The sequence below is a fragment of the Xiphophorus maculatus genome, chromosome 1 (genome assembly GCF_002775205.1).
Source record: "Xiphophorus maculatus strain JP 163 A chromosome 1, X_maculatus-5.0-male, whole genome shotgun sequence".
In the NCBI taxonomy this organism is placed as follows: domain Eukaryota; kingdom Metazoa; phylum Chordata; class Actinopteri; order Cyprinodontiformes; family Poeciliidae; genus Xiphophorus; species Xiphophorus maculatus.
The window spans coordinates 876,805-892,947 of record NC_036443.1 but is presented as its reverse complement, the minus strand read 5'-3'; the positions used below and the strand labels follow the sequence as shown (position 1 = coordinate 892,947).

Below are 16,143 nucleotides of genomic sequence, written 5' to 3'. Positions count from 1 at the left end.
ATATGAATTAATACCCAAGAGCTGACTGGCTGGTATTGTAGCCACCTTTTTGTATTATCTTTAACTTTGACCAACCAATAGGAAACATGATACCAAGAGAAAAGGAAGCAGAGGACTGGACTCACCGCAGGGTCCTTGAAATTGGACCCGGATGTTCTTCTGGTTCTTGCAGGCTTGCTGGTGGAGTTCACACTCGTTGCGGTAGTCCTTCCCATCACTGCCACACACCATCTGATCGGGCTTGCCATCGCAGCTGAGGGGGCACATGCATTTAGCCGACAGGCCGTCCGACGACTGGACGCAGGTGCTGCCGTAGCTGCAGGTCACCTCGGCGCAGGGGTTCTTCAGAGCTGCAGGCAGACACACATGAAAGGTTCATTTAGCCAAAAGCATTTTCTCTTTCCTTTTCTTTTTTTCCACATTGAAGAGTACATCTGTCGAACAGCAGCAGAAGAGCGCTGAACGCTCTCCATACACTGGAGTGCATTATGTATGACAGGCCATCTTATCCATGCGGCTGCTGGCGCACTTTTAGAAGCCCACCGCGGTTGTTTGAAGAACTACTTGACACCCCATGGGTAAGGATGCGGCGCCGCAGCTGTCGACTCGTACCGACGACTCCTGTTCGTTTCGGCAAGCGGCGTGAATTGAATTACAAGCTTTGCATTTGGACCCCACATTCTGAATTGCTATGCTTGAGCAGCTTTAATCGGCCCAGCTGCACAGCAACCCTTTGAATATTTACCTTTTCACAAATTAGTCCGAGAGAAAGAAGAGAAATGGAAGCACAGATATGTAAGCCCCCCACATGCATACCCTGAGGACAGTTTCCACCCCAATTAAACAATGGACCACTTGTCGTTGAGTGGCTCATTCTAATCAATGGAGAAGGTGAAACTTTTAATTTTGCCTGCATTCACCATCAGCATTGGAGGGTACAGGGGGTTTCCAGGAGCTTTGTGTGTTTGACAAAAGACATCCATGAGATTACAATCGCTGTCATTTCTCAGCATAATCCATATTTATGATTGTCACGGACACAAACGTGCTCTCCCATGGGAGCGAAGCCAAGCGCTGGAAGTCCTCATTTCCTAAGCCTGGCTCCTTTTCTTTCTTTGTAATAAATATTTACCCATGTCTGATATTATCAACCCTCTTTTGTTACATCCAGCATCGATGAATTTAATTTAAAGCCGGGGTGTATAGGCTGACTTGCATATTGCTTTGTGCTTCTTCTTCCCTCCACCTGTCATCATTTGTGAGTGAAGACAAGGGGAAAATGTCTTCTTTTAAAAATTCAATACTGGTTCCAAAGATGGAGCAGCACTGCCTTGTTAATAACAGAGAGGAGCGCATGCAGAGATATGTATATTAAGGATGGGAACGGAGACGGGATTGCTATGAGGAGTACTATTGATCAAAGGATCGCCCCACCTTGCTTCTCTCATCTTTGTGACACATTCTCTCTTCCCTTCTTTTTCTTGTTCTGCTGTCAAGTTCTTTTGAGGTCTGTTGCCTCAGAGTCGCTAATGAACACCTCCTCCTTTGCGCCGAGGAACTTGGAAACTGCTTCTAGACCTAATTTTATAAGTATCTTCAAAATAAAGTGCTAAATTGCAGCCCAGACCAAAAGGAGACTGGTGGAAAATGGTTTAGTGAAATCAAAAGTAATTACTGAAAATCATCAGGTATTGTGAGCGGCTGATGACAGCCTTGTGGCTTTCCTGCGCCGACTAGATGGTCATTGTGATGCTTTGTGTCTTATCATGTGAACAATGAGATGCTGATGACCTGCAGGATACGGCGCTGAGGTAACAACCTTGTTGGAGCAGCAACACACAAAGCACATCCAGTACACACTGAATGGGCTCAGTTGTGCTAACTAGCTTCAATGTGTGGCTGGGATTTTGTCTGACAGACCAAATCATCCTGATGCATTTAATGTCATGTGGATGAAAAATGATTCAGTAGTGTGAAAAAGTGTTTGCCTCCTTCCTGATTTCTTTTTTTGTTTTGTATGTTTCTCATACTGCAGTGTTTCAGAACATTAAGCCAATTTCAACATTAACCAAAGAACCCAAGCAAAGAAATGAAACCAGGCATTTGCAATAAGATGCAAGAGGCCTTTAAGGGCAATGTAAAGGAATTTTGTCTTTCTGGTCTTTGCAGGATTGCTCTAATCCACATTGGAGAATGACCGGCCACATCATCAGGTCAGAGGTCAAGAGGATGGTCAGGGTTGTACCATCATTTTCTCCATTTTATGTAAAGTCCGTCTTGGCATCATCATCTCCAGAGGTTCCACCACCATCCCCAGAACAGAACTTGAACCTGAACCTGAACCGGAACCAGAATCAGCCTTCTTTGTCAGGTTGTTGAGCCTCTTCTTGGTTCTGGTTCTGATGGCTCTAACCAACAGACTGATGGAAGATCCAAACCTTGAAGGATCTTATCTTCCTCCAGTCTCTCAAATTCTGAGGAAAGATTTAAAACATTATGAATTTAAGGTACTATAAGCTACCTTATAGTACCATATAAGGTACTATAAGAAAAAAAGCTGGAAGAGACAAAGCTCTAAAGACTTTTAGCTGAAAATGAAATAAAAAGTGGGTCTACTAAATCAGGGAAGCTGAAAGCAAACACACCTCACTTTTCCAATATTAACTTAAGATGAAAAAATGGAACATATTTTTCCTTCCACTTCATAATTGTGAAGTTCTGGTGGGTTGTTTTGGTTTGACCAGCTGCTGGTGTGAGCGAACAGGAAGCAGAAGAGGAATCCGTGTTTATTTTGTGGTAGTAAGAGACATCTTTACACTTTTTGATCTCCCTGAATAACAATCTGGACTTCCTACACTCCCTGCTTCCTCTCCCTTTGAGTGGAGCAGCAGCTTCACAAGCAGAGGATGGTGGGAGCAAAAGAACGAGGCACACGAACAGAGCAAACCTGGGAAGGGAGGCGGGGGCTCTCTTTATTTGAATGCTAACGGAGGCCAATTTGGATATGAAGCGTAGCCTCGATGGGGCGTTAGTGCAGATAAGCCGCCCTTCTCAGACCCAGACAAGCGGACAAATTGCTTCGCCAAATGTGATATGTGTAACAAGCACAAATGAAAAAAAAGAGAAAGAAAAAGCATGCTCACTGCAGCAAACTTCTGAGTGTATATTCCTATTATTATCACGTGAAAGGTGGCAAAAAGGAGAAGAGAAAGCAGGAGAAAAAGCTCTGCAGAGCTGCCTTCGTAAAATTAGAATGAGCCTCACCGCCAATTAAATCAGTCGCCTTTGCTGGAGTGAAGCTTGGCGAGTTTAGATGGGCAGGGATAATGAGGGGAAAAAGATAAGAATAAAGACAGAGAGATAAAGATTCAAAGTGACACTGTAGAAGCGACATTTCTGCTTTTCTGCTCAAACAGGAAGCTGAGACGTCTGCGGCGAAGAGAGGAAGCTTCAAACAAACACCTAGCATTCTCAGATTTTAGTCAAAGACTTTTCATATATCTGTTCATGTTGACATTCAATTATGATTTACTATGGTACATTTAAACATATACAGGCGGATCTCAATAAATTCAAATAACTAAAATGTTAATTTATTTAAGAATTTCTATTCAAAAAGTGAAAAATAAGTCAAAGCAATGTTATGACCAACAGAATCATAACAACTTGACCAGTTGCCCTGAGGAGAGGGTAGCCACACAGGGTTTTTTCCCTTTGTTTTTAACAAAATGTTGTTTTCATGAAAAGGTGAGTGGATTTAAAAAGCAAAAAACACACAACACACTGTAAAGAGTATCCATTTATCTAAGTGATAAATAGCTACACTATGACAGAAACAAATCAAAAAAATATAAATAATACTGTTGATTTGATGTGCAGATACAGTAAATAAATTAACTGGTGAAACAGTAATTTGTACATTTTTCAGGATAAAAAACACGTAACCCTACCGAAAGCACTGTTGCAGGTTGTTTTTTTCACAGAAAATATTCACACCTTCCCAAGTTTCTAATGGCCAAACACTGATTTCTAGATGTATTCATTGCAAAAACACATTAGGGTGTGTTTTCACAGCAGCAGAGACGCAAGGGGTATTGACTGGGACTCAGCTCAGTGTTTCAGGAGCTGCGGTGCTGCAAAGACGTCAAGACGTGTCTTACCTGAACTGGACAGGAAAAGGAATGGATGGTTGCTAAAAGGTCAAAAGATCAATTTTATTTTGGAATTAAAGAGTCTGAAGGGAGAGTGAAAAAAGACACAAGCAGAGGAGCTTCAAATCCAATGTGAATCCAATGTGATTCAACATTGGATCTCATTCTAGGAGCCATTTTGGTCTACTGTGTTTTATTAAGTCCAAAGTAAGCACCGCTGTTTATCAGAGCAACTTCCTTCCACTGATGAACTTTGTGGAGATGCTGAGTTCATAAATCTTTAATGACCAACTCAGCTGACCCAAACTCCATAAATAATCTACTGTTAACATGAGACACAGACACCCAAACCTAGCAGAGCAACCTGAACTTCACTAACATCTGAGCAGAACCAGATGGCCTCCATGTTACTGATGCAGCTCTGCATGCACAAGGAGGCCTAACCAAGTGTTGTGACTGTATATTGAACACTTTCATGCAAGAGATAGACATACTATAGACGTATGTCTGTTTTTATGTCCTATTCATATTTGCTGAGAAACTGAATTGTAGTCTTAAGCCATAATTATCAAAACGAGAGGAAAAATAGAGTTTGTATAATTTAGTGCGATAAACCAACTGTGATGACATTCAAACCTCGTGAGAGGCGCCGTACCTCTGAAGAGCAGGCTCTAGTGTCATCTCGCCCCCATCGTCTTATTCCTCAACCCACTTCCTTTCTTTCCAACAAATTCACAGCAGCTACTCTTGGCACATTGAATTAAATAAGTGTCTTCGAAAGCTGAGAAATTTGGTCTATTATGTGTGATTCTGGTCAGATTATTTAGAGCGTCCTGAGACAGCTACAGAAAAATTGAAAGAATAAACTGAGTTCTTTTCATTTTCAACCATTCAGCTACTTCTAAAAGCACTTTGAGATTTCCGTCTATATTGTGTACTCATCTGTCTTTTCTGAGCACATGCTCTACTCTTAATCACAAGTGGCTCAGATTTAAATGGGCAGACGTCCAGAGAATATCTACAGTCAGCAGGTTTCTTATAATGTCCACCGTTGTGAGGAACATGCTGGGCCTGAAGTACCTGGTGCCTAATTATGGATGCACATGAGGTAGTGTATCACCATCGCAAATGTGAACACAGACACCATCCTAATGTTAATTAAATTGTTGTTTAAATTGGGGCAGAAATCAGTCAGTGATGTAGTGTTGCTATGGAGGCAGCAGAAGAACCATTAAGAAACCAATAAGATCTGTTTACTATTCATGGTGCGCCTCCAGACTTAAGAGAATACTTCAAGATTACAAAGGAAATCAATGCCAGGTGGCCGTAAGGAGATAAAGAGCTCATGCTAAATTTGCATGTTTCACAGCTTTTGAATTGAATTTATCATTAATAATAAAAAAAAGTCTGAAATTAGAGGGCCTGGATGAAAGCAGCTGGTATTTTAGAGGGTAAACACTGTCAATGCCACTCCTTCAGAGCTACAAAGAAATATTGATATTTACATAGAATATTATTGTGGTTCACCCCCCTAAAAACATGACATGAATCTCAGGTGACTACTGCTGCAGCTCCCATGTTTACCAGTGTAATACCAATGATCCCCACATATTCAAGGTTCTGAATTTCTGAGAACCTTTTATCCAAGTTATGTGCAAAAAAATCTGCCTTTTGTGGATTTTTTATACATCTACAATATTTGATGGAAAATCCCACTAAGACACAATGCTACTTCTTACACTATTGGCTGGTGTTTGAGAAATGGAAAAGAAACTGAAGAGAAAAACAGAGCAAAATAGAACAAGTTACTGCAGCCGGCAGAAAAAAAACAAAAACAAGAAGTACGACAAAGCCCACCAAGCCCTTTGGTTTATTGTGGATGCAAAACGTTATAAACTTTTTATCTGTTCTGATCAGGTAAAATGTTGCAAAAAAAAAGAAAGTTATATTTCTTTTTGAAAAGGCACAAGCTGACAAGTAACCAATGGCTACAGTTTAAAAAATCGTTAAATAATACTGTGATTTATTAAATCATTTGCTCATTTTTTTTTAGAACCACAGAGAATAAGCAGTCTTTAATAAACAGAAAATAATTGAGAGCCACTGGAAGTTAATTTGGACTGCTGTCATCAAAATGGAGGCTCTATAAGAAGACAAGTCGGCTGTGCAGCTTTCTGAAACGCTGATTAGTGCAATATTGTAATTCACCTGGAATATCCAAAACTCTAGTATTTGAGTACATTTGACATCAGAGGCATGCAAATGAGAGAAAACCTTCTGCTTGATACTGAAAAGTTGGGAAGAGTGGTTTGGAGGGATGGGAATTACAGTTATCCTCTCTCTGAAAATCTCTCCCTCTGGCAGACAGGCAGGCAGGTGGGGAGTTTTACTGCTCTCTGATCCACTGTTTGGTGCAGCAGTTTATTAATGCTTCATTAGGGACAGGGAGCTGTCAGCTCTGTGCTGACTTTACGTGATGTCTTGCCACCGCAGCACCAGCAGCAGCCAAAATCTGTGTGTGTGTGTATGCATTTGTTTGTAAAACCTTTTTATTTTTATTTTGTCTACAATTGCTACTCAGTGGTGGTTGTTGTGTGTCTTGTCTCTATGCTGCTGTAACTGCGAAATAATTTCCCTGCTGGGATGAATAAAGTAATTCTATTCTATTCTATTCTATTCTATTCTATTCTATTCTATTGTGGGGACCATTTTCCTGACACATACTACGTTATAGGGACCCACTGCAGGACCGAAGCCTGATCCCCTCAAGGGGAACCGTTGTTTTTGGGTCAGGGGTTAGATGTAGGACTAAGGTGTGAATTGAGTTTTGGTTAGGGTTAGGTATGTAATGGTTAGGGTTAGGATAAGGGTAAGGTTTAGGCTGTAAAAATGAACAGAAGTCAGTGGAAGGTCCTCACAAAGATAGCTACGCAAATATGTGTGTGTGCTGTGCTCCCTGTTGTGTTGATAGTGATAAAGGAGGGAGCAGGGGGTTGAAGAAGCTAATCAAAAGCAATGATGCGATGTGGGGGGACTCAGCAGTGTGTGTTCTAATCAAGAAACTCCACCATTTTTCACCAGCAGGAGAAGAAACTGTGGAAAATCACAAGTAAAAGAGACAGAAAACGTTGGTGTAGGACAGAACCAGAAATGTAGATAGAATGTAGAAATATGCAGAAAAACATGAACCCTAAAAAAATGAGACTTAAAAGTTGAATATATTGGTAAACATGTGTACTGAATCTTTGATCTTTAGACAAGAAGAAGACTCACCAAAACCTTTAAAAAACATATCAAAACTGGTTTTGGTATAAATGAAGTAAACTAACAATTTGAATCTAATTTTGTTTCTTAAATTCACTAAAGTTGTTCACTGTTTAATATTTCAGACCTTAAGAAGGACAGATCAAATAAATCATTAAAACCCCAATTAATTTTAATATGCCTCCAAAAATCAAATTTTCAGAAACTCAAAAATCAAAGTTTCCTGGTCAACAGTTTTTAGTAACACTGAAGTGTTTAAAAAAGTTAGGAAATGCAGAAGAGGTGAAAGAATCTTCCAGAAGGAAACCATATTTTCCACTGAGACATCTGCTGTCCATCCAGGCTGCTACGTTCACACAGAGAGTCTGATGGGAAAACAGAAACACTAAGCTTTTTACAGCTAGCTGTTTGGTTTTAATGTCCGTCAGTAATGCTGCATCTGGAAACGATGGCCGTCTTTCTGAAACCTCAGTGTCTATATTCTCTAGGGAATCCACACTAAACCAGAGTAGGTGAAAAAGGACAGATGCTGTGTTCCAGTTGTAGTCAGAACTGGGAAATTTTGACTTCCCAGGGGAAAAAATCAACTGGAACATCCTTCAAACTTGGGTTTCCCTCTGGGAAAGTGGAAGCAACACAGACTACCCCCAGATATGACTTGTAAGGCCGACTTTGCGTTTCAATACGGCCGCTCCTCGCATCAACGACAGTAATAAGTGGTGAAAACATGTTAATTGGTACAAGACATGTAAGAATGCAGCTAAAATCAATGCTACATGTAGTGTCTTCTACTAATTAAAAGTGGCGTTTGTGGTGTAATGCTTGTTGGAGGTATTGATGATGTCTGCGGGGGTCGCCATGTTGAAATCTTAACTCCTTAACTGGAACGCTGTAACCTGTCAAAGCTTCACGTTCCTACTTGAGAGGAAAGCTGGATGATTACACCAACTGCATGATTACATTGTCTTTATTTAATAACAGCACAAGTCTGTTTGAAAGTGACTGCTCTCCTACACACAGTGTGACGTCGCCTCTTCTTTTTACAGGAAAAAGGCCAAAAATAAACTTCTTCAATGCTGATATTTATAATTCTCAAAGTCAAATTGAAATACACCAAAATCAATTTACAAAACCTGAGACTCACAATCAGCTAGAAATCTAGCTAATGATAGATACCAATCTAAACAGATTTATTAAAGTATCAATGCTGTCCAAAGCACAAACAACATTTCTGCTTTTTATCGAAATCCAAAAAGAACAAATGGTATGCATCAAAAAATATGGACCACAAGAAAATCCTATTATAAATTAAGAGAAACATGACCAGCAAAGCTGTGAAGTTTGTAGAAAATGTTCAGGGTTGGATGATCAGGAGGGATAGAGATAGTGAGACAGAAGTATGTTGAAGTGAGATAAGGGAAAGGGTCAAAACAGGAGCAAGAAAAAATACAACATGGCACAGTGAGAAAATAAACAGACAAGATCAATGAGAACTCAAACCCAACAACTAAATATGGATGAGAGAATCTTCTGCTAGATATGGAGCAGCATGTGGATGGGACTGAGGGATGGCCAAAGGATTAGCAGTTATACACACCTCTCCAGCCAGCCACACACACACCCACCCACCCCCGCCCACACATGCGTTCAGTCTGAACGTCTTTTTGAGCTGCGATGCCAATGGCTGGAAGATGCTTCTTTGTGTTTGATGTTGTTCTTCAAAGAGCTCCACTGACCTGCAGCTGTTGCTCTATTTCATACATTTTGCTGCATTAACCTTCAGAATGGAAAATGAACCACAAAAAGCCCTCCACTGCTGAAGCAGAGCACGGTGAAGCAGGAAGAGGCGTGTCAAAGAAGACAGGCACAGTGAGGGCAGAGGGGGCAGGCCTCGAATCTCTGGAAATATCATCCAGAGAGAAGTGTGTTTAAAAACTGAGGACGCCGTAATGGGTTAGGTGGTTAGGGTTAGGTGGTTTCTCCACCACGGCTGCCATTTTCCAGTGGCAGATGCCTCATGCTTGGAAGACGTAGTAAAGCACAGGTGTGGTGCTCAAATGACTACACAGCACCCATTTATTCTCCTGAGTGACAGAATGAAGACGGAGCAAGATTAAATTGTCCAAAAGTGGCATTTATCACAAACAGGCAGACATCCACATGGTGTGGAGATGAACAGTCACACAAAAACAACACAAACTTACAAATTAGGCCTCAGTAAATGTGCTTGAGTACATTAAATACATTTTTTTTTAAAACACAGTAAAAACAAATCACTTAACAGACATATCCCAGAGACCTGGGTTATGTATTTAATCTTACCCTGTGTGTAATAATTGGGAGCATAAATCTCATTTTACTGAAACCAAAATCAGCAAAGCCAGACACACAATATCTCCACATAAAATTCCTTCAATAATTTACATGAACGATGTAATCAAAAATGTCAGAAGTCTCATAAAGTCTGATTTTTCAGGCCGAAATGATCATAATGAGATTCCTGTGCGACACCTTAACACATCCAGCCTGGCAAAGTTTTTTTGTTTTTTTTTCTGAAACAGGAAAAATGTTACCAAAACACCAACTATCCAGAAAGTCAAAGTATGACTAGTATTATTTCAGACCTCCAGTCCGTGTCAATAATCCCAACAGAGAGGCAGAGGGAGGAGCTGGCTGATGGACATTTTGTTTAACCTCCAGGTCTCTGACTGTGGGGGGAATAATGATACAAACTAATGGAAAACTGTCACTGTTTATAGCCAGACTTGAAGACAAAGGGCTCTTAAAAGCACATGCAGTACACTGTTAACTGCTTCAATTTTCATCTATTTAATACAATGATCCCAATTAACAGACAACGCATTCATTTATTTTTAGAATTGTGCAAAAGTAATGGCACGTAACTGATTGGATTTGGTTCGCAGGTATGGTTTGCTGGTGAATTAATGACTTCTGCATGCATAATAGTGTAAAAGGTGAAAAAAATTAAACATGCAAAATAAAAAGATACAACATCCTAAAAAGTGTTGTCCTCAGAGGGCCATGAGCTGAGAGCGGTCCCTGAAACACACATTCCCTCTTATTGTTTCCTGATTAACAGCAGCTGCTGCTGGTGTGCAGCCAAGGCCAATCATGCTTGGCCTTTGCCTTCAAAACGCTTCCTACTGAGTGATGGCTACTGGGCCCAATATGGTGTTCAGAACCACTACAAAGTGGTACAGCTGGTGTTTGGCTCCGACCACAAACACAAGCATTTGTTTGAGAGAAAACATCCAGACTCTGATCAGCTCAGGTCCTGATAAGGATCAATAGTCAGTCTTTGTCCTTGATGATGGTTTTAAATTTCTCTGTGAAGGTTGACGTAACAGCTGATGTAGGCGCAGCTGAAAATAAAAAAAAACTGATTCTGGTCTTTGGTTCTCATTCAGATTCTTGTACTTATTTGTTCAATAACTCTTAACAACTAAAACTACACATTTTTTCATTTATTTGCAGTCTTAAAGTCCATTACAGTGAGGTTCAGTCTTCCTGGGTTCACCTATTCGCAGATTTTTAACTACAAGCTATTTGTGAAAATCTGCCTATTTGCCATTTTTTATAATGTATATCTAAAATATTCAAAAAAAATCTTAGGAGTTGACATATCTAGTAAACTATTTGATACGCTATCGGCTGGCATTTCCAAAACAGCCAGTTGAGAAGTACTGTTTTTTTCCTTGGTGCTGATTGGCTGTAAGAGGAGAAAGAAGGCTGCAGATATTAGCTTCTGACATAATGCTAAGACAGTTTGAACTGTGAGCATTAATGCATATTAAAGTATTTTTGGTGTCTGAACTGTTAAAATAGACACTTCTAAGTGTTTCTGAGAGGATCTCAAGTTTTCACAGACTTGCAAAAGGCCCATCGTGCTCAAGACTAACGAAATGTATAAAGGCATATTTTCCTCACTAGAGACACCTACTGATTAGAAGGGGAACAGCAGTGTCTTGTGTCTGAAGCAGAAGTATAAAACAGCAGTTCCAGACATTTTGTTGGCAGATTCAAGGACGTAAACTTGGGACTATCTTTGATTAAATTCTTCCAACACTGTTTGAATGTTTAAGTTTACTGACCTAAATTTCTAGAATTTATTTTAGGAAGTAATATGAGGAGAAATTGTATTTAAAAATAATACAAAAATCTATTTGGTATCTTTAAATTGGTAGACTTCTACACAAACATCTCAGAGAAGTGCTGAGATGTTTGTATAGATTTAGCATTGTCAAATGAATTTATTAGATATCAGTATATACAGCTAAAACAACTAAGATTGGAAATCTTTTTGGGTGTTGCTGTTGAACCTTTTTCTGAATCAGCTCAAATACAAACATTTCCTCACTTATGATGTGTGAGCAAAAGCTACCGGCTTATACTTCCCTAAATATTAAGAAAAGGCAGCAAAAAGTTGTGTTTTGTACATTCCCAGCCATCATTTTGTCAAACTGAGACATCAGAGATGCACAAAGCTCATAACTGAATAAACGAGAAATTATCTCCTGCCAACAAAGACAGAAACACTGCATAAATAAGAGCTTTGCACCAAAAATGGCCACTTAATTACAAAGAACTGACAAAGTTCCAGTGGATTAAGATGCAGAACTAATGATAAGCAAAGATCAAAGTGCTGTTTATGAATAAAAACTACCTTTCTCAGCCTCCTTATCTCTGTCTCTCTCTCACACACACACACATGGTTCATGAATACAAATATACTTAATCAGATCAACAGCTGAAATCACCGTGGCCATTTGTGCCGACCGATATATGGCACTATTTAACATAACAGCAATTTAATTTGAGCTATTCTGATAAGCCTCTAGGAGACAGAAAAGGAGAAACTGTAGAAGGAGCAGAATGAACTGACATTTATTCAGAGCAAATAGTGGGAGAAAATAAGAAAATAATGCTGATTGATTCCCTTCCTTTCCTGGAAAGCAGAATTAACCAAAGGCAGACTTTATGTATGAATGTCTGCTATTTTAATTGTTGGGAGAGAAAAATCAATAGGTCTTTAAACTAGATAGAAAAAACACATTTCAGTAATTTAAGTTAAAGAGCCCGGTGTTTATAGTTTTATCATCTTAGAAATAAGTTAATTAGATTTGGCTTATAACTCACAAAAAATCTGATGTTATAGAAGTTGTTTCAACACTGTTGGACATTAAACCAGACTACACGATTCCTGCTTCGTGTCAGAATTACCAATATTATGTCAATATTAACATAATATTATGTCAATATTATGTCACCGCTGAATGCTGGCATATTTATAAAGATTATTTTTACAAGTTTACCTTCACTTTGGAAGAAATTATTCTTGGGTCAAAGGTTATGCGTTTCCTTCACAGTGTTTCTCAACCTTTTTTGGGCCAACGCCCCCTATCCATCATCCAGGCACCTCAACCCCCATCAAAGAATTTGTAGGCTACTTTGCACTGAATGTTATTTTATTATTAATATTACTATCACTATTGTTGATGTTTTAATTTTTATGGTTGTTTCAGTATTTAACATCAAAAGTAATTTCCCAGAGAACAAAAAAGCCATGGCAATAAAAATAATTTCTACAGACATTCAAGTTAAAATTGGTAAGCCTAACAGCAGCCAATCAGAGTGGAAAAAAATATTCTTGTTCTGTGCCATTTTCTGATGTTAACTGTTAAATATTGTACAAAATGACCAAATAAAAGATGTACAACAATATAAGTTTAAACTTTGAACTATTTGCAAAAGACAGTGCTCTGCAACATTGAAACATGGATAGAACTGTAACTATATCAATCAGGACTTTTCTTTTCTTCCGTGTTTCTGTGAGTTTCTGGCGGTGCAGCTCTGTGCTAATATAATATAAGTTGCTGATTTGACGTGATCACAGCACTGCCAAAACATATGTACAAAAATCCTCAATAAAACATAAAATATTTGAAAATCAGACACCAGACAAGTAAATCACAGTAAAGTCATCAGCTGGTGTAACGCTGAACTGATGGTGAAACTATAGTAGCAGGAGAACGGAGCTGCGCCAAGAAGCTAACAAAAGCTAACACAAACACTGAGGAGAAGAAGAGCTACCATCCATACAGTTGCAGCCAAGCATGTTTTAATGTTACACAGTGCAGTTTTAGCAAGTAGCTCAAAGTCTAAACTGGTATTATTGTGCATATAAGGTGTGAAGTTTACCTTCGAGCAAACGCCCCCCAGTGAAATCTCAGCGCCCCCCTTTCGTAAAAATTTCCGCCAGCACCCCTGCTGTCCTCTGAACTTTCCCAAGTTGTTTAATGGAAAAGCAATATTAATGCCAGCAAACCTTTCATTCAAAGACTTTTTTAAGTCCTCTCTCTCATTATGTTAGCAGATAGAAATGATTTTGTCCATTCAAATTGAACTGAAACAAGAAAAGTTTAGTCTGATGTAATGTCAGATAGTGTTTAGTGTAGGTAAACATCTGGTCTCCACTGCATATTGTTAAGGAAAAATGATTATTTTTAGTGCTTAATACAGTTAATCTTACGACATGTGTTAAAGGTATATTCAGCACTCTTATTTGGAACAGTTTTCTGTTGAGCAGATGAGCAGGCATTCAGACAAGCAGGGGCCAAAATGCAGATCACTCAATGGAGCCTCCCCACTGTGAGGCCGGGCTATAGGAGGCCATAAAATTAGCATTTTCCTTGGGAGACAGAGACTTTAGATTTCTCAGGTATCTGTGAGGTCTTATCTCAGGATCGTCCTGTACTCAGAATGGCCGTGGGAGCCACGGGGGTCAGAGCGCAGCGGTTTGCTTCTTTGTCTCGGTAGAAGGCAGATGGTCCTTTGATCTTTGCGTAGATCAGGGGGAGTTTCCAAGTTTCTCTGAGTGCTTAAGGGAGTTTCCAGTTGGTCAACAGGAGGAACGCCTTGAGTGCATAAATTAAATAGAGAAACACCTCTTTAGTATAAGATTTAGTGTCGGGAGAGAAAATGCAGAGAGCGGCCACCATTTTGCCTTTTTTGCATCGGCTCTCTCTCCAAAGACGTCTTTGCTTTTTGTTTGTCTTTGTTTTGTGTTTGTTTGTCTCCCCTTGTCTGTCTTTATTTTTATGAGAAAATGCATATCTCTGTTCCTCTGCAGCTTTGTTGTTGATTGCTTTGTATGAGATTAAACTCTGTGATCTGTGACGTCAACGCGCTTTGTTGTTGTTTCGTTTTAGCAGCACGCCGCCGCTCGCTGAGGATCCCGGGAAAATTAAAGAGGAAAGAGCCAAACGTTTTGTCCAAAGTTGACATTAAATTATCCTCTTTTTTAACAATATTCAGTGTGATTAGATTAAAATCCAGATGTAACATGACATTTGGGAAAAACAATGCCTCTCCTGATTGTTGTGTATTTTTCAGCAAGCTCAGCAGTTACATTCATTTTAATTTGCACTTTTTTAACAGTTGCCATTTAATGCATTTGTTCCATGAAAGGTTTCAGAATGGAAGCGTCCATTCTGAGAGGAGGAATGCACCCATTGCTATAATTGCCCAGACATTCTGTACATGCTGATAATCTAGCAGCCAGAGTTTATCAACCCTTCCTATTGATGTTACCCACACAATTAACCACTTTACGTTTTCCTGCTGCTGACGCTCCACATAAAAAGCGTCAAAGTGTCCAAACACATCATGGCCTTTCCCACAGTAACAGGTTATCTATCTCCAGCTGCTGCTCAAATTCTATTATGGTCCTTTTTTATGAGCCGAGGCCAGTGAGGAGTTGTGAGAAAACTGGAGCTGATTGTTTACGTTCAGCTCCTCCTCAAGGTCGCGCTGCGCCGGCTCTGTCCAGCTGTCAGTTAAAGCCACTGCATTACACGAATTAGCTGAAATTAATTAATTTATTTTCTGTAACTGTCATTGTTGGCAAACAAACAGTAGGTGGACGCTTGACTTCTTTCTGCTTCTGCTTAAATTAGCAAGTCATTACCCAATCCTGTTGAGCAGCAGACAGTGGTGCAGCTGTTTCATGGCTAAGAGGTTCAGGATTTGAATCCCACTTGGAATTGAACATTTGGAAATGTTTTTTCTGTCCCTGCTTTCATCCCACAGCTGAAAAATAAGCATGCTATGTTAATCAGTCACTCTAAAAGTGTATTCACACCAGCCCTATTTAGTCCACTTTAACTGAACCTGTCCATTTGCCTAGAAAGTCTGGTGTGTTTTTAAGATGTGAACACAAACTTTGATCCAGACCAAAATAGCTTACAAACCCAGTTCTCTCTTTGGCTGAAATGAACTCTGGTGCAGTTTGAATGCCAGAGACTGCTTCAGAAGCAGGAAGCTGACTGTAGCGCAGGGCATTCTGGGTAAAATTATGTCTAGCACTAGCAGGAGAAATGTGTTGTGGTCTTCTACTAAAGACAAGAGAAATCCTCCAATCCCCAAAATCTGGTGCTGTTCAATCTTTGTTTACATTTTGTGAAGAAGGAAGTTGAATCTTCCTTCGTCTTTGTGTTGTTTCCTGCAGTGGTTCTTGGTGCAGCGCCCCCTCAGGCGGGGAGGGGAACAAGTTGCTCAAAGGGTTTAGATCACGTGTCAAACTCCAATCCTAAAGGGCCACTGTCCTGCAGTGTTAAGATGTGCCACAGGTACAAAACACTGGAATGAAATGGCTTAATTACCTCCTCCTTGTGTAGATCAGTTCTCCCAGCCTTGCTAATGACCTAAT

General features: G+C 39.8%; 1 protein-coding gene across 10 annotated transcripts in view; it reads right to left on the bottom strand.

Moving 5' to 3' along the window:
* agrn (agrin) overlaps positions 1–16,143 on the bottom strand; it is a 428,855-nt gene that overhangs the window by 135,508 nt on the left and 277,204 nt on the right. For all 10 annotated transcript variants that reach the window (XM_023331737.1, XM_023331766.1, XM_023331734.1 and 7 more), the window contains one exon: positions 126–350. In XM_023331737.1, coding sequence (XP_023187505.1) covers positions 126–350 — 225 coding nt within the window. The remainder of the gene's footprint in view (positions 1–125; positions 351–16,143) is intronic.